Source organism: Varroa jacobsoni, unplaced genomic scaffold, assembly GCF_002532875.2.
Source record: "Varroa jacobsoni isolate VJ856 unplaced genomic scaffold, vjacob_1.0 scaffold_807, whole genome shotgun sequence".
NCBI classification, from domain to species: domain Eukaryota; kingdom Metazoa; phylum Arthropoda; class Arachnida; order Mesostigmata; family Varroidae; genus Varroa; species Varroa jacobsoni.
Genome location: NW_019213709.1, coordinates 66,400 through 85,456, shown reverse-complemented (window position 1 = coordinate 85,456; position 19,057 = coordinate 66,400). Strand labels below are relative to the sequence as shown.

At 39.1% G+C, this 19,057-nt stretch overlaps 3 protein-coding genes and 1 long non-coding RNA gene across 17 annotated transcripts in view; 2 read left to right on the top strand and 2 right to left on the bottom strand.

Moving 5' to 3' along the window:
- Mvl (solute carrier family member malvolio) overlaps nt 1-5,137 on the bottom strand; it is a 24,971-nt gene extending 19,834 nt beyond the window's left edge. For 3 of the 10 annotated variants that reach the window (XM_022839520.2, XM_086969884.1, XM_022839522.2), the window contains exon 1: nt 4,239-4,873. The gene's annotated coding sequence lies outside the window, so the exon portion shown is untranslated. Of the gene's footprint in view, nt 1-4,238; nt 4,876-5,115 lie in introns of those variants that run through there. The other 7 variants (XM_022839516.2, XM_022839518.2, XM_022839511.2 and 4 more) reach the window with 6 other exon arrangements.
- LOC111263978 (uncharacterized) lies at nt 182-1,934 on the top strand. Its single transcript, XR_002682579.1, has 2 exons — nt 182-600; nt 1,348-1,934. It is a non-coding gene; the product is annotated as an uncharacterized LOC111263978 (long non-coding RNA).
- A 2,985-nt stretch (nt 5,138-8,122) lies between the features above and the next one.
- On the top strand, nt 8,123-12,601 carry LOC111263976 (uncharacterized). Its single transcript, XM_022839525.2, has 5 exons — nt 8,123-8,328; nt 9,683-9,883; nt 10,051-10,211; nt 10,732-11,035; nt 11,514-12,601. Exons 1-5 carry the CDS (start codon nt 8,243-8,245, stop codon nt 11,671-11,673), a joined length of 912 nt encoding a protein of 303 aa, XP_022695260.1. The 5' UTR covers nt 8,123-8,242; the 3' UTR covers nt 11,674-12,601.
- LOC111263975 (uncharacterized) overlaps nt 11,234-19,057 on the bottom strand; it is a 36,295-nt gene continuing 28,471 nt past the window's right edge. For 3 of the 5 annotated variants that reach the window (XM_086969885.1, XM_022839524.2, XM_086969886.1), the window contains exons 4-10: nt 16,616-16,737; nt 15,697-15,801; nt 15,310-15,406; nt 14,133-14,209; nt 13,076-13,348; nt 12,854-12,906; nt 12,078-12,179 (exon numbers count right to left, since the gene is read on the bottom strand). In XM_086969885.1, the coding sequence (XP_086826011.1) occupies nt 12,859-12,906; nt 13,076-13,348; nt 14,133-14,209; nt 15,310-15,406; nt 15,697-15,801; nt 16,616-16,737 (722 nt within the window). In that variant the 3' untranslated portion in view covers nt 12,078-12,179; nt 12,854-12,858. Of the gene's footprint in view, nt 11,743-12,077; nt 12,180-12,789; nt 12,907-13,075; nt 13,349-14,132; nt 14,210-15,309; nt 15,407-15,696; nt 15,802-16,615; nt 16,738-19,057 lie in introns of those variants that run through there. The other 2 variants (XR_015312512.1, XR_015312511.1) reach the window with 2 other exon arrangements.

Genomic DNA, 19,057 nt, shown 5'->3' with positions numbered 1-19,057 from the left:
ATGCGAAGGTAATAAGTTACCCTTATTTTATATATAAGTATATATGTTTATCTAAGAAATAAAACTCAAACTAAAACGTTTATCGCTTCGAAAAGGGGAAGCTTCTTACTAAACATTTTAATCTATTTTCAACAGATATGCTTATATTTTATGCTCCAAGAGGTGTAATATTATTTAATGTCTTTATTCGGTTCCCATGAAACTTCTCTATAATAATAATGAAAAACCTAGCTTCTGGAGGGAGAAATGTTACCACAGCTCAATGTCACGTTTCTGGCACCATCACAGCTAAAAAATTTCTGTAATCAGCTTAAAGGAAAGGGGCATATGTTTCTATGGCAATTACAGTCGGTGTTCATACGATCAACTTAGCTATCAACTTCCGTGCATTCTTCTTTAAATCAAGGTTACGCTTGGCTACGAAATGCGTATTTAACGAGTAGCAGTCCTTTCATACGAAAGATGTTTCAACATAGTAAACAGCTAATGACGTTGCACGGTTTCTTAATCCGCCACGGTTATGACTGGAGCGATATATAACTGGTCAAACGTCACTAGCCACTATCGACGACTTACTCCGGAGGACATCTGGATCACACCGTAAGTTGTGGATATACGACGAGCAAACGCAATTACAGCACTGAATTAGATAGCAATCAAAGAAAATTTTATCCTGTACATTTAATTCCTGTAGAGGTGATAAGCAGGTGGGCGAACGGATGCAAAAAGCGCCTAGAGTAAAAGAGTGTAAAGGTCAACAGGTTACTGAGAAGTTTCATTATCGGTGGTTAGAAAACTTAGGCCAATTGTTCTTCACATGCAGTTATGTCATTGTGCATTAAAACATGAATATTAGATATAATTTATTCGTACGCTTGTTAAACTAAAAATAATGAACTAACCGCCGCGCCTTGGACGGGTGACCCGGTCAGAAGCTAATTATAAAAACCAGATTATGCGTCTCCTACGTGTCGGCATGCAAGACTTGATTCTAGATGCTCCGCTTGATCCTTTAATCCATATCATTATATATGTATCCTTGAAATCTTTTGTGCAGACGCACTTCAGTAAGTAAATAAATAAATAAATAGTATTCGATGCACTACCGATGCGGTCTGTCTTATATTTATTTATTGTATACACGCTAGAATTGCGCAGGGCTGGATACAGCCTTGATGGTAACTGATAGTTACAAAATAAGTACCGCTACTCTCTCTCTTAGGTTAACTCTTCGAGTAATATTTAGGTACTAAACAGCCTAACATCAAAGAGTAAAACGGAGTAGGTGGTTCAACGAACTTTTTTTTTGAATAACAAACTTTATATTGACGGACAGTTAATTTTCAGTGAAATGTTGTTAACACACCATATGTGTGTCATACGTCATACAGGAATACGTCATCGTTCTTCTGAAACATGGCAGCGACGTTTTACTGGGTTCGAATAAGCCAGACGAATGGATTCTCCAAACGTCGTTTGCGCCATTCAAATGTGCCCTTAAACAGCATCCCTGATTTCCTAATTTTCAAAAAGATAGAGCCTTTGTTAAGTCTTGCCCTCAGTCCAATGAATTTCAATATCTGCGTTATAACGTCGTCTAGGGCCAAATCGGACTGTTGTTAAATCGTTTCATCCTTACAGACAACCCAGACTAGAGCAGCATTTTTTATTAAAATCTGATTAATAGCTTTTTAGTTGTAATTCTTCCATTATCTTTGTGACAATATGATTCTAGAAAAACGAAGGCAAAACCGAAAAAATCACGTACAAATATGCAAAGCATCAATCGATACAAGGCAAAAGTCCGTTTGATTATTAAGCAACGCTGGGTAATGTAATACCACTGTTATCAGGATCCAAGATTACTTGTCAAAGAAATAAGTCAAAAAAGATAGCTGTTAAATAAATAGAATGACTATTTTTGACATTATGAAGCGATTGTAGCTGCACTGTTCCACGACAATTAGAATAGTCAATAAACTTAGCCTAAGCTATCTAAACTACGCTACGTCACCGCCTCGATCATAAAATATGGACAGTTTTTAATACTTGCGTTTCGCAAGTATTTAAGCAACGATCGAATGGCTCTGAACATATCTGGACGATCTGAGATTTTCGGTCGTGAGAAAAGCTATTTAGCGAAACTATTACATTATATATTATATATTTTGGTACGGTAAACTCTATTGAATCCCAGAAGAATATTTAATAATGGTAGAGCACAGTATCTATTCTAATATTTCAAGTTTTCACGTCCGGTACTACTTTAGTATATTACTACCCCAGTACCCCTGAGGACTGCTTTGGACGGCTGGCCCTCTTCACCGTGAAAAGCGGCATCCGGTTTCGAAATTAGGCCATTTCACCTGTTCATAAATTGAATGCATAAACACTTCACATCACGGGGATAGAGCTCAATGTCTATAAGTTAGGTGCACTGCAGCATAGTTCAGCCGTTCTGGGGTCAGTTAACAGCTAACCGCTATTAACTACAAGTACATGAACATTATATTTAATAGTCCACGTGTTCCTGTTCAAAATACAGACCAGTATTTTCGAATACTTATTCTATATATACATATTCTATAGTCTTCAAACACTTTATTCTAATAGTTAAATTAACCGACATCATATATCTTCTGTGAAACTACCACCAGCGCGCAGCTTTAAATGACTAAGGTTCCAGATGAAAGAATCAGGGGTCACTGCTTTGAAGCGCGTTGTATCGCACAAACAATATAAAATAAAATAGTTTTTATCTTACAATTGTGGACAGAGTCAAATACCTTCGAGATTGTTTGTTAGGATATACACTCATTGTACAGAATGTGTTTTCGCAAAGAAGACATTGTCGGATGCATCAACTGCTGAAAAGCAATGCGTCACGCTAAGTACGACACATACAGCTACCCCAATATATACACCTATTTTAACTCTGTAATCTCTTGTATCTTCATCTAAACCTGTATCTCGACCTTTACTTTATTTACTTTCTTTACTTTCATATGTACTTTATTTAAATTTCATATGTATTATTGAATATTATTTGAATCTACTTGGGTTTTTCTTTTGAGTAGCACCGCTATAGCACAATGGCAACATATAAACGGTCAGCAAGAATTAGCCCCCCCGTTGTAGAAACGTTTTCCTCTTAAGTCTCGTCTTTTTTATCAATTCAGACTAATGTACACTCATTTTTGCTCAAGTTTGCCCGTACCAATCATACCGTACCAAAGATTAATTTCTAGATCTGTGCAAATGTTGCCGAATAAATACTCTCTCTTCAGACGCGAACTCCGAGGCTGCAAACCGCAAGAAATTCCCACAGCCATTAATTTACATGAGACCTTAAAACAACCAGAACGTGCGATTCAAATAAATCCTTCTAGAAAAAACGTTACGTCAACAGTATAAGAGCACGGGCAGAATTTGTTCTGTCCACCTCAGCTGGTTATAGTATACTGAATCGCCACTGCATAGACATTTCCGCCAGATGATAGACATTATAATATAGAAAACATCTGTGGTGACGACTGAAAGAGTACTCTGCAAAACAAACGTCAGATCGAATCTATGAGAAACGAGTCAACCACGAGGCTGGTTAGTTTCTTTCGATAGTAAGCTGTATTAATTTTTTTAAAAGCTCAATGGACCTTACATATAAACTCGGAATAGACATTTTGCGTATGGTGTTTTCATAGAATCAAGCAATTTTTTCCATGATGCTTTAACTTTTTTACGTGTGCTAAACTGAAATTTTTTTCTTCGCTGCATAATACACCTAGAAGCTAATGCTACTATATTTGCCATACTTCACGTCTGGCGGTGGAGTGATTACTTTTTTGACGATCAAGGCAAACATCGGTTTGTCATTGTCCTACCGCCAAGGTCGGAATGAATCTGGCGGCCTTCGAACTCTGGCAAATGAACTTTCCCATATATAATATATTGGTCGGTCGCTGGTAAATGCCATTGCGCACAGTAAACGGAGCAACAGCCATAATAGCAAGACTTGCCGAATTAATCTTTTCAATCGCTGCCAGGAAACAAAGCTAAACCGCACTGCATTTTAAGACTTTTATTGTTATATTTCTCTCTGTATTGTTGTTGTTAATATCAAAATTAATATTAATATCAGAATAGCGTAGTTCACAAGATTCAAGGATTTACTGCCGCCTTCGTTAAGCTATTGCCGCGAGCGTCAAATAGCCCATCAATACTGACGAGTCCTCTCTCACCTCTTGATATTATTTCTCGTCGTAGTAATAATTGTAGTGCAAAGGGTGATGCCAGTGTGACAAGCAGCGTCCGAGTTGATAACTCACTTCAAGAGGCACTCAAACGTCAGTTGTTCGCAGATAGAATTTAACGTTGACATCTTTGACAACCTGTCGTAGTTGCCAACGACAACATCGGTGTTCGCAATAGTGAAAGACTAGAGAAACATGTTTAGGTGTTAACACAAATCTTTTAACCGCCTGCGCGCGAAAGCTGCCACACTGAAAGACCCAGAAGATAGCGGCAGGCCGTTCTCCGTAATCAGTGAAGAGCGATTAATGTACACATATTTTTTTCCTTGCACAGCACAGCTCGCTTAAGTCACAGACACACGGCACGATCGACTATAGCCACTTTTCCCACTTATGCTAAGGGCATTGACACAGTATGAAATGATTTTTCAAAATCTTTGCGCTTTCGATGGTATTAACAAGCACTACTAGGTACCTCGATCAGTAGCACTCAACTCTCCGGCCATCTGCTACTCCGGCGCCGTCATGTTCCATTCTCCATGAATGTGGCTGGTGCCTGCTTGGAATGGAAACGGAGACTGTCGGTTAGACAGAAAATTTCTCTAAGAAATTCGCGAGGCGGACATATAGTAAACGGTCGCGATAGATGTACCGCCGATACCATAGGCTGAGCAAAAAGCTTCTTTCAGCTCAATGTAGGGAACTTTTTTTGCTAGAGGTCACGCATAATCATGATGCTATAATGTACCAACTTTAAAAATAAGATAACTCATTTTTTCATCAAATTGGGAACAATATTTGATTCATTGCTTTCACGTTATTGTTAACTTGTGCTGTCTAGATGCACATTACAGATAGTACGTACCGTATTTATTACCCCCTTTCGTAGCCTCGGTGCGGCCGTGAAACACCTGCTGCGAACACAATGCCACTGGCCAAGCCGTGCTGACATCTAGATCCGTGCGAACACTGGCCTACGGCATTAGGTAATAACAGTATTTTTCAGTGTCATTATATTTTCTGAAGTTATATAAATCATATTTGAGGAGCCTAAACATTTAGACGCAATGCCAGGTTGGCTCTCCATGACGAATTATATATCGATATCTTAGAGCGTTGCCATCTAACTGTGCAATAAATTGGAAACACTAACGTAATGCTAATACGCACAGGCATCATCTTAGAATTTTTTGTAGAACGCAGTATTCATAAAGAGTAAACTAACAATGTGACCAACTATCCAAGCTCGTATTCCTATAGTCTGTATAGATAAAAATAATTCTGAGATTTTTGCTTTGGGAACGAAATCTTTAGAAAAAGTGATTATTCCTATAATAGCTAATTGTAATGACTTCGGAGAGCTCGTACGGTTTTTAATCGTATGTATCGAACTGTAAACTTTAAAACAGTTAGAAATTTACGTTGACAGACTCTAGTCAAATAGCTGGTTCTAGGTATGCTCTGTCCATAGTTCAATAATGCTTGATCCCGTCGTGATACGGCAATGGGTAGTGGGTTTAGCTACCCAACTTAAAGGTACGTGATGGTCTAAGTTTAAATCCACGCACAGAGGCACTTTGTACTAGGAGTTTTTATTTTTGTCTAGCATCTCGCTAGCCGCTACCGAACTGAGTCTGTATAGTGCTATATTGTGTTTATCATTCATCCTATCAGGGTTGCCGCCATACCTTATAAGTAAGTGCGTTAGGATATCAGTGCCACCAATAATCAATGTCGGTGGTGACTTTGTGTTGAGTATACTTTTACAATTACAAAATGATGACAATCGCCTTGTAGCTGTCATTGCAACCAATTTATTTGCTCTTCACCTCGGTCAAGCTCAAACTTGCAGTGTGATCATTCGTTTTAATCTGGCGAGTCTTCTAGAGAAAAAAAAAACTACCAACATGCCAACAATATCGGCGAAACACGTATTAAACTTACCTGGATGTAAGGCCATTCACAGGCACCTCACGATTACTGTAGTCCGTAATATGGCCCTAAGGTCCCAAATGCAAGAAGTTGTGGGGGATCAGAAGATCGGTTAAACTACCTAGCAAGTCTCAAAAGGATAGCTGTTTATCTCCATGCCCTGCTCGTTCTTTAAACAATGAGTATTCTCTTATGATCCCGCAGCTCCTGTACCAAAAAGGCTGCAATATCGCTATAGAAAAGACCAGATATATCTGCATCAGTCGTTATCGGTTTTCAATCAGTTCCTAATGTTTGCTCAGTAAATACTACTTTGTTCTTTTCGACGAATATAAGATACAAGTTCTCGTACAAAGATGCCAGAATATATTCCTTGCTTCGACATGCTTTTGATGTTTGAAGATGATATTAGCCGCAGTTCACGTTCCGCTCATTCAATTCAATTTTTAATCATGGGGATGTTTTCTTTGACCTTATGGGTTCCACATGGGATGACATCTCATGCTTACTGGGCATTGTAAAGCATGTTTAAGTTATGAGGAACCATCGGACTCCGTCTGATCTAATCAATTTGTTACTGTCAGCTACTACAAGCCTGAGCACTATTTTCTTGCAATAAAACCTATAGTAGCATTATAGAATGGAGAGGGGGAGGATATGAAGTCTACGGAGTTTTAGTGATATTCGAAGGGGCGTTGGCCTGCACCGCAAAGGTTATGCTAATGTCTAAAATAGGACTAACTACCATGGCTCCCGTGGAGTACATAAGATGTCTTGAACCAGATTTCAGTAGTCAAATTCAGGTTAAATGTAGATAACATAAGCTTTCAACTTACCTTGCCCTACTAAGCTATCGGATTCCAGCTCTTCATGTCAGCGCCAAACGTCATCACTCTAATGTAATCAATTCTAAGTCAAACGAACTAAGCTGTTTTAGATGCAAAAGTAAGCCAACGATTTCAAGAAATGGTAGGTACGTCTACATTGAACTCAGGCTGAAAAAAAAGTTGGTTCAAAGTTGACGAACAAGTAGAAAAGTAAGTGTATTATTTAGTTTCGTACAAACAGTTTCTTGTATGAAAAATATGTATGCGGATAGGTATTACCAAAGTGAATTTAATTATTCTGCAACATTGGCGTCAAAATGAGAATTTTATAGTCGTCGAAACAACCGTAAAAGCCTAATTGGTGCAGTGTTCATTGTTGATACAGGAGTCGAGTAACTACCACTGCTCATAGCTGTTCGTTACGATTCTATGTTTGTCAGTGAAGAGTCAACTGATTATGAAAATTTACTCACCTTTGAAAACAGAATATATTTTTTTAATCGAGCTATGTAACTTCCGTAGTATAATGATATTCCTTTGATCAAGTGTATAGTACATAATGCGTTTTGACAAATCATACGTTTTGTGCTAACACCTTAACTTGGATATGCGTGCTGTTTTTTATTTACTATAATGGCCAAAAATCTCAACCGCAACTGTCACACATTAATATGTAAACTGTGTCTAATTAAACGAACACATGAGCCAATCATGCCAACAAATTAATATTTCTATTACTCTAGATCGTTTATCACTTTCATAAGATCCTGAATGATAAGTGTTGTGACGCCATCTTGTAGGATAATAAACAAGCTTCATCTAATTTGAGTTCGACCTCTAGTTTAAGCTGTAAACCTACTTTCTCTAACAAACGGTAAACTAACTCGATCTGAACGTGAAAGTTTACTTCTGCGCTTGCCCATTGTAAATAAATGTAGTTTCTGCCGATCGAGAACGTCCGACGTATTTGCTTGATCCAACACACTGAGCTAGTGTGAGCATTTTTTTTTCATTTGCTCCTGTCCCAAAGAATCGTTCCACAGACTCTCAGTCTATTTTCAAATCTCCCGCCACGGCGTATCGCTCCGCCATGTATTCGGCGGTTAGCCTTGTAAACAAACTTGCAGTAGCGCTTTCCGGCGTCGCGCCGAGAACGTTTTTTAGTTGGTGTTCTTTGCAGTGTGTCAACTATATTCCTACTAAAAGTGGCGCATAAAGGTTACTTCGCGAGAAATGACTGTCGATAAAAAAACACGCGCCGGCTCAGCGGATTCTAAGGAAGACGACCGGAAAGGCCGAGATCGGACAAAAAAACGAAGGTAAATTGTATACAGAGACAGTAGTGTTTCATATTGTCATCTGTTAGAAAATGCTAACGTATTGTTATTTTAATTTTAGTAAAATGGCGCTTCAAAATTGTTCACTGCCAACGAATGTGGATTTCGCTAGTTATGTGGAATGTTGCACAGGACGCAGGCAAAACACATACCTACAATAAAAGCTTATTGTAAATAGTATTTAATAGGTAATATAGTTGTAAAAAAGTTACCAGGCATTTTTCGTTATCCGGCACCATTGCACGAGCTCGTTATCAATGGAAGGAGAAGGCAGATTTTCCGCCCAATAGTATGCGTATGTCATGGTCATAATTTTGCATACATCGCTTGACGTACGCACTTTAACATATTTCAGGGCTACTTAGAAATTCTGGAACAATTATCTCTCTTTCAGTGTAGGACGCGACAACTATAAAATATTAATTAATATAAATTTGCCCAATTTAGTGCTTTTGCCGATTAGTCAAGGTTCAAGCAAAATTAATTTTTTGGCAAAAAGTGTTAAAATGCAACGAAATATCCAGTAAAAGGTTGATTTCTGTTGTCTTCATAATCGCAATAACTAACTGTAACACCCGTTTCATTGAGCAGTTCTAATCAGAACGCTAGCTTAGAACAAGTTTTTAAGAGGCAAGGCATCTTTTAGTTGAAATCGACCCAAAAAGGTCGCTAAAAATGTAAAAAAAAACCTTCAAATTATGGTATATTTAGTGCTTTCAGTTCTACCTAATCATTGGCCTATATGTAATGCGGTTATCTGCTAACAGCTTTTTTCGAAAATATGGGTTACCTTGAATGGTAAAAGTATAAATGACAAACACTGGACTATATACTGTCTTTTTAAGGCAAACTTGTGCCTTAGGTAATCGTTAGTATCAAATTATGAGAACTAGCGAAGGTCTATAATAAATACTTAAGGCTTAACTATAAAAATAGCAGCGGGCCCCACAGTGACCGTTCGTTATTAGACGAAAATTAGTGGAGCGATGCGAATCGTAAAACGTGCTCATCACCTAGTATAATACGATAAGGCCATTGACAGTGCAGTAATAGGGTGTCTGCTTATTAAAGCTCGGGCTATGTGAGGCAATCTAGATTCGAGTTAAAGCTCAGGCGTTTGAAGCAATGCTTAAGAGCAAGCTAGGCATAGAAATTTTACATGTACACTTATAGTACACTTCACATGGTCTTCAAAGGGCTATTGCTATAGCGCTGAGCGCATGTCAAAGGAAAAGTGACCTTCTTGTCAATTCAATTTCTCTGTCTTCGTTTTCTCGATCAAGTAAAATTCGACTATTTTAGCCGATATTTCTGTTGTGATCGGTTTGTGCTTCAGTTCGTCAACGACCTCTTCGTCATCGGGTTCGGGTTCATCGGCACGAAGCCGCAGTGGCTCTTCATCCAGTTCTTCGTCATCTTCAGACGGGTCTCGTTCGTCGTCCTCTAGTTCGTCTTCTTCGGCCTCGTCGAAGGGCGGCGGCCGTTCAAGAGGAGTGAAAAGACCGCCACCCCGTCGAAGATCACCCAGCCGATCAAAGTACCACATCTAGCTTTTATGTTTGTCAGGTCGCAGTAACTACTCCAAAATAACATATTTTCAGTGATTGACATCATGATAGGGCGTGATCTCATGAGTTGCAAGTAAACGCATTTGTAATAACTTTGACTACTAAATGATTTGTTGTCGGTTTTCTCATATTAAAGGAGCCCCCGCAAGGAACGCTCCCCTAGACGACGATCACGTTCACCGAAACGCCGTTCTCGAAGCCGTTCGTTAAGCCCGCTTCGTTCCCTAAAAATTCACATTGGCAGGCTAACCCGTAATGTCACCAAAGAGCATATTCAAGAGATATTCGCTTACTTTGGTAAGTAAACTCCACAACCTTGCTTAATTTTTATTGTACTATAATCTCATGCAATATTGCAAATGTGTTAATTATGCCACCGTCTAATTCGAGCTCTATGTAGTAATATGCCTCTTGTAGACCCGACTCCGTTCTCAAAAAAGTGACTTGAAGTTGATTGTGCTAAAATATCATCCTTATCATCTATTTGGCTTTGATGTAAACGATTAAGCTTTTCGTTTGGATACGGGTAAAATTGGCTTGCGAAATTAGTATCATTTACATTTATGTTGACTATAGTCTAGACTCTGCTCCGATGTAGCAGCTTTATCGTCAATTGACATGATGTCATCTGATTACTCCAGTAGATGCTTCATTTTTCTTTTGTTAGGGAATAATAACATGACGTATTAATAGAGCTTTGTCAATTTTAAAGTTGTTTAAATGCTCAAGGAAACCGCGTGATGCTATCTGCGTTTTTTACTCGTTAACTCGTTAATTAACTTCTGATGGATGTTAATTTCGTGATTAATTATCAAAGGTACAATCAAATCGCTAGACATGCCTATGGAGCGTCATCACCCCCACGTTTCGCGAGGTTCCTGTCATGTGGAGTTCGAGACCCACGAGCAGGCCGAAAAAGCCGTAAAGTATATGGACGGTGGCCAGATTGACGGTCAGGAGATTACAGTCGCAGCAGTCCTCCCATTGGGTCCTACAAAAGCGGAACGAGACCGAAAGGATGTGCTTGGCGGCGGCGGTGGCCTTGGAGGCCGGAATAACCGAGATCGAGGATTTCGTGGAGGGGGAGGATTTAGGAATGATCGTAATCGTAATCGGGACAGGTAAGCGACCCGTGGTAACTCTTGTTTATCATCATGAGGATCGATGTGCCGTGAGCAAGGTGAATTCATGTTTTCAGTGCTATAAGGCTGAGCCGTTACGCAACTACATAGAGCCACTATTAACTGTTGAGGCTCTGTGCACAAATAATAGGGTAGTGAAAGATATAACAAACAGTACACTAATGACAAATAAGACTCTTTCGAAGAGTTTACATTTTCCGCTGTTTATTACAACGCGGGCGTCATTCATCCAAAAATAACTGTCAGAAATAGCAGTAGGCCTCTATAGAACAATAATTTGGAAAAATGCACGGAGGTAAGTCGGTTTGCAGGTATGTTTCCGAAAATATTGTCGCTAAAAATGCATTTCTCTTCCGCTATAAAATTCATACCTATACAACATATGTAATAAGTACAAAATTCAAAGTTCGAGCAGAAAGTGGACATTTGCTTTTTCTTATTCCATTTTGTATGTTAGGCGTCGCAGTCCTCTGCGTTCACCGATACGTCGCGGAGGCCGAGGTGGCGGCCGTATGATAAGCCCTCGTCGCTCTCCACGAAGATCTCCGCGGCGCCGATCGCGCAGTCCACATCCACGCCGTCGAAGCACCACCACATCACGCAGCTCTTCAAGGTAAACGTCAACTGGTGACGTTTCGATGGTCGGAGCCCTTTAAGACTATGTGGAAACGCGATTGGGCCAGTTTCTCGAGGGGACGTTACGTAGAAGCACGTTGTAACACACAGACACGTACACACACTTAGACATATAGCCATCAGACGCACGGTATTGGTTACGTATATTATCTACAAATATATTTATATATCGAATACCCATTGGGGCTAGCGAGAATATAATTGGGCTTTTCGGGTAGAGCGCTTCGATGGGTTCTGATTACTATGCATTGTGAATAGGAGAGTCGCTGCTAATCGGGGTCGGAACTTGAGGCAAACGATAAAATGATAAACGAGGGGGGAAACGTACGTAATGCGTGTAAGCATAGAATCGGGCGCAAGCTTGTCGAAAAAATACTACAATTACCTTGTTTCGATGCACCCAGGCCTGCCGTAGACAGCTGCCCCTTAGTTCACTGCAAAATAGGCTGAGAGTATCACAGCAACATGGCGATTGTTGGTGCTAATCCTGAGGACATAGTATTGACCTGGCAGTTAGTTGATGTTATGCTTTTGTCATGAAAGTTATAAGAAAAAAAAAATTGAAGCAATGCTTTAAGGTAACTTCGAATCCACGTGTTACGTTCCATGAAAACAGTAGAGGTTTGCTAAGTACTTGTGCTCAATTGATACTTTTATCATATTATCATTCGAGTAGGACGGGGTATTGAAATTTAGCCATAGAATAAATGGATGTCTAAATATGCTTCATGGAGAAGGACGTTAGTTTCGTAAACTCTATGACAGTGCGCATTCATCAAGGGGAGTCAAGATCTTTTGGGATATTACACCTTGTGTATACAGGACGCGTAATACAGCTGTACATCGGACTTTGAGATGTATACGAGGTACCATAAGAATAATAAGTAAAGTGAAATTGAAGCTACTGAACGTTTCGTTGTGTTTTATTTCTAGATAAAGCCCACATTTAAGCATTAGGAAAAGAAAGAAAAATTGCATACTTATTCAAAAGTTGTACGAACTTGTATTTTACATTTTTCTCGTTCTGGCAGAGAGCACTAGACATCGCTTTGCGAGATATATACAGGACAGTTTCTACGGTGTTTGTTTAGAATTACCAAACAAAGAAAGGGAGGTGACTAAATGTAATGAAGTCCCAACGGTGACTTATGGCCATTTAACCTTTTCTACTTGTTCTTCACTTTGGTCGCCTTTAGATCGTTGTATAAGAAGTCCTGGAAGGTAAAAAGAAGTAAATATTTTAAAATTATATGACAACTTGCTATTCAGCATATTCAAAATAATTTAAACGCAGTAACTTAGATTTTCACCGATAGATATCGTGAAGAATGAGCAGGTTAATGAGAAGCTAAGCTTTAGTGGATCTGTTTCCTGGATACCTACTATTAGAAATACTGCAGCGAGAAGAACCGCTTTCATGGACACAGGCAGTTCCTTACTGAAGGATACGCTGTAACCTTCCTCGAAAGCAGCCGATGCCGGTTCCATTTCCTTTATTTTAGTTTGCTGGTGTGCATTCTTCGTTCCGGCCGGATCTTCCACCAGATCATGGGAGTAGGATTGCTGTTGACTGCCCTGATCAGCGTCAGGCGTCAGGCGACGAGGAAATGGACAGCTAATTCGGCCTACCTGTTGCCCGGTTTCTTCAGAGGTTACCTATGAAGGCGCCGTGGAAAAATAAAATTATTGTTAGACAAAGAAGACTTTATCAATATAAGGTACACAGTTGAATCTTAGTGTTTAACAGGTGCACAGTACCACAAACGTGACGTACGAAAAAACAGTTCCATGTTAAACTAAAGCCTAGTTGTCACACATCAATGAGGTGCGAGATACACGTTCATTTTTTATGGTAATATTATGCTTCAGATGCCTGCGTTTTTCAAGGACGCACGATAAGGCGACAGCAAAACCTTTTGGTTTCGGCACAACTTCTCTGTGATGCATGCGACAAGCGGACCTTCACGGTTCACAATTAAAAGCCGTCAACTCGTCTGAGTATATTCGTTTTTTTAAAACGTGGACATTGACCGCTGAAACTTCGGCGAAACTATCGAATTCTAATAAAATGTTTACGACGTCTTCTAAAGGAAGTCATATTCGAAGTATATGTTATATACATATATCGAATATACGCCATTCAAAGCAGGTGAGGATCCTTTACCACTAGGATGATACCTATTGAATAACAAAATATAAGTCCGGTTCAGACCGTGTGTTAGTCATATAAGAAATATAATAGTACTTTGCTTGAATCACTCACATCGTGTAGTATAAGTGTCATTTTCTGTACTTAATGCAAAAGCGAACCTTTCCTGTTTTTTCTTTTTCACCTTTCCAGCCACCGAGTAAAGAAAGCATCGCGTATTAACTAAACCTATCTAGTGATTAACAGTGCGAGTTCGTGGAATTTTGATAAGTTATATGTTCGTGCACGTACCGGAAAGATAATAAAATCTTCTTTTTGGCACTTGCTACATGTACAAACTGGCCCTACAATACGAAATTGCGTTTTACCTGAAAATTACGACACGAAAGTGGTGCACAGGTTACCTTGCGGCTAGTTTCTGCTCATGGATCACAGATAGCACATCTAATAAAGGATTGTCGCAGCGTGTGTTATTTTGCCTGAGCAAGAAACTCAAGCATACCTTAATATCTGTTATAATTTGATTGATGTCAATTGTTTGCGATTTTATTACCCTAATGACATTAAAGCTTACTCAAAAGTACGCTTTCAATGTAATTTAATAGGGTATGACGTACATCAGGTTCTGTTATTCGTGCGGCTTGCACGATCGAAGCGCTATTCGAAGGTGTATATTTACGAACGAAATGCGTCCATTCCACTTAGAATAGGCGTTTCATGTGTTATTTAGAAACGTGTTTTATTTAGAAAAGACGGGATACCACAGTCACTTAGCTCTTGATCATGCTCATGTTTTTCAGGAGTTTTTTTAGGGATTTGAGAAGCAAAAAAAGTAATTAATCATCAACAGCTTTTGGATATTACGAAGCAGTTACCTCAAGACAGAGGTTTATATCTCTGTTCGATTTAGAGACGAAAAACGCAGCGCATAATAGATCGTGACGCAGGTGCAGCGATCCGGAAATTTCACCTCAAAATGCGGCACCTTGAAGAAATGTTCGTTTTTTTTTTATTTTCAAGTTTGTTTTTTTCATTGTCGCAATGCTGCTTTTCGACAGAGTTATATGTTGTATACGGCTAATAGCGATGTTATCAGGGTAAAAAATAACAGGCGGATTAGGCCATCGTCCCTAGCTTTGATTAAAATTGTCATAGCATAATATTCCTCAACAAAGTTACGATATAGGGATCTAAATTGAGAACGGCGAACCGAGAAGACTAAAACGTTGTATCTCGTGAGGATGCGGCGAAAGGCGTCTTTGTGAACACTAATATTTTAATGTGTTTTTAGATTAAAGGTGATAGCGATTAGTCTATTACAGAAAGTAGGAAATTCATAGATTCACTCAGATTGAACCTGGCCTTGCTCCTCCATGTTGTTAGGAAATTAAGTTATGGGTTCCAAGTTTATAGACTGAATACATTTGCAAAATAATAAACCATGGATAGAGAAATAGGTAACACTCACCTTCTGAATTCTTAATTGCTAAGTGCGGATTGCTGAGAGACCATTCGTGGTGGACAGAACCCAGCTCTCCCCAAAGAGGAGAAATTACGTTTACCACCTGAAATTGAATGAAAAATCTAGTTGATTTTTATATATTTAGCTTAACTAATCACCCATATTTTTTTTCAAATGGTTACTTTCCAAAGCTTTAACTGTTTTACAAAAAGAATTTTATAAAATATCATAATTTTTACTCATGTAATTTCTTTGCTGCTTTAATGAATAATTGAAGTTAAATATTATATATACTTGTTGAAATTGCCTAACACATTGTATACCTTATAAAATACAGGAAGATCATAGTTTATATTATACTTGTTGTTTGAAGAAAACCTATTTGTTAATCACCTGAAGACAACACGGAAAGCAGCAACAAACGCCACGATCTGGTCGGGAGAGGCGAAGCACTTCCCGACGATGTGAATCGCGCACGGTCAGATTCAATGGATGTTTCTGGAATTGCAGACCGGAAGTTCTATTGTATATCGTCCTTTGGTGATATCAGTCTCAGAATTGGCCCGTGTTCGGGTTTAATTGAAAGTTGGCTTAATGTATCCAAGAATTAACGGTACTTTACATAGATATAAATGTATGTGTGTGTGTGTTAAACGGAAGTGTGGATTTAGTTGAGCCAAATTTTCCGGTAGGACGCTTTGATGAATCGAGAAGGACGATTGTGTCTGTTAGAATTAAAAACAGTTAAATAAGAAAAGTAACGACCCGGAACCAAGCACAAATTTAGTGGGTAGTGCAACTGGAAAATACTGACTTAAGACTAACACTATCATGGCAAATACTCGGATGTGAATAATAGTAGTAGATTTAAACTGCCATAATAAGCTACGTGGCGAAATAATTGTCTATGTATGATACTATAGCTTACGTCAGGTATCAGCGAAACACGTTAGTTAACTCGGTAGCAAAACAGTAGCGGGTTAAGCCTCACGAGCCCGAGTTTAGTGACATATAAAAATAATCAGTTGAGAACAGCTAGTGAGTAACGCTGTCGTCGAGCATATATTTGAAGCTAATGAAATCAAATCTATCTTCGATTTTTATTTCACTAACGCTAAATTTTGTTTTGTCTTTTCTCTAGAGTAAAGACCTCGAATCCTTGTGAATAGTTTATTGGCAAAATACTTGAGTTTTGGCATTGTAGGTATGATTATACAATGCCAATGCTAAGGCTATCGCAAGTAAAAAACTTTTATATGGTACTTCTAATGAATCATCATTCACACTGTATGACTACTGTTATGGCAGTTACCGGAAAAGTACATAAGCAAGTTGAAATAAAACAGTCAGTGTTTTCCTCAACTCCGAAAACCCTCTGACCGAGGAGGTTCCTGACCGCAAAACCTCCGTGTGCCGTCTCACATCCGGCAATTGCTGTAATCAATAAACGGGTAAAAGTAAAATACCTTAATTAGAAACCAGGTTAAATGCTAGAGCGAGCCTTATATAACTACATAGAAATACTTAACATTAATTCAATGCGCATGACATATATAACTATATACGCACGACATATATTACATTACGAATGTAATAAAATAAAGAGACTTAATACATGCACAGTAACAATCTCGACATGATCTAAAAGGTGTTTCTTTAATAAATAAACTTTATGAAATATTACGTTTTTTATAGGTCTAACCCGTTGCTTAATGCGCGCTAGGTCGAAAGTTGGTTGAACCGATATGTAGGGTCAAACAGCGCTCTACCCGAATTTTTCTAACCGTTTTTAGTGTTACAAGCTCCATAGAGTTCAACTATGGTAGCTCCTTCGAGACCTTTCCTTGTTGTTAAGGCACCTAGTTTGGAAGGCAACCGCAATCATTCTCCAACAGTTGCAACAAGGTAGGTCCAGCAGTTCTAGCTGTATAACGCTTGAGCGAGCAGGATCCATTTCTGCTCATCACACCTAATGGCCCAGCCAGGCTAGCCGCCTTCGAAACCGTGGGAAATGCATCGCCGAAATTTTAGGACTGTTCTCCATATGCTGTTTCCTGTTAGTGACCCATGATGGAGTCAGCCTTTGTACGATGGATTCTCTCTAAAAGCCATTCTATTCTCTCTTGTATTTGACTTCTCCCTGGAACCGTATTACCGCCAATTGTTGCTCGATCCAAGGCAGAGAAAAAACGCGAAATGACGAAGAGAGATCCCTTGGCCGCTTGGAACGTAGACTGAACAACTTTAGCACGATGCAAGAATCTGGTTCGCTTATGTCGAGTTTCCCCGGCTTCTCGTAGCGAAATTTCCTTCCTGACCCCATGGATAATATTAGCACTGATTTAGAGATAATTGCCAATCCCCAGCATGCGAACGGCACAATATAGCCGGAGTCATTGGAATTGTTCCACAGTGGCTCCGTCTATGCAGTAATTACGTAGGCTGACGCAGGCCAAAACTACAGGCTGGTAGTTTTGATTTGACTGCAGATGAACCTTTTGATTGTCGCCACGTTGCTACCTGCCATACAGTTGGCAAGCAGCAACATTACGAAAGAATAGTGTTACTTATGCGAAAGGCGTACGCAAAAAGAGTATAGACCATACACAGCGACGCGCTAAAAATACATCATCGTCGTAGAACGAATAAGAAAACGCAGGAATATGTTCTATAATTGTGCCGTCTTTATTTGCTCACATGCTAGCGACAAAGCCTCGACCCGATTCTAGTTGGGATATACATAAGGAAATTAGATGTAGGCTTATATCCTTTATATATATAAACAAACGTCTAGAAGACATGTCAATTAAAAGTGCAATTAGATGTTTAATTAACGAAGTTAACTTCGAGTGCGACTTCATTGTCAGTACTTGGAAAAGTTTGAGTGAAATCGTAAACACCTTGCCATATTAACGACGAAGAGCATTGGAATGGGAAGATACACTCATGTGTATCAATTCAATATCTACTGCTGTACAAACTGCATCTGTTGCTAAATAGCCGTAAAAATTGTGTTTATCGTTATATAGACTACATCTGTTGCTGTGTAAAGTTAGTGTAAGGGATGCTCGCCTAAGCAAACGCATGCTTCAGTAGTAAAAATTTCACTAAAACTTTGCCACTTGATCTTTCGAAACGGTCAAGATACAGCACTAGACAATCCGATAATACACAAATCATGATTTGTTTACGGACATAAAATGAGGGATTACAAACCGGAAGGCAAAATGCTCGTTTAGAAATCAACCCAAGAACCGGCACAACAGCCTATTCCTAGGGAGAAGCCCGAAACAGGCTCTAGGCAGGGAAAATTCTATTTAAGTAGATCGTTTGCAAGTGTTGACCCCTTTTTCGCTTTTGGTTATCGAGCTATTGAGACCAGTAGAATCACCAGTAATAATTCAAGGTATTTCAACTTGTATGTTGCTGCTTGAAGAAGTAAAGCGCGCCAATGATGCCAGACCAACGTATAAAGCATGCTACATAAAGCAATATCTGGACGACTTCCAACCTTGTGCAGTCGTTAATTCGAGTATATTCGAGTAGACTTGAACCTTATCAAGAATATTATCTTGCTCTCAGAAGTTAGAGTAGGTGCGTCTATGATATGTACGTGAACTTAATAATACATCCGTGGCTTAGAATACCACAGGGACATAAAATGAAAACCTTTTGAAGAAGAGATTGATCCTAGCTTTTAGTATTATTGACGGAAGACAGGTGACCTTGACGGAATATACATTGTATGTAAATA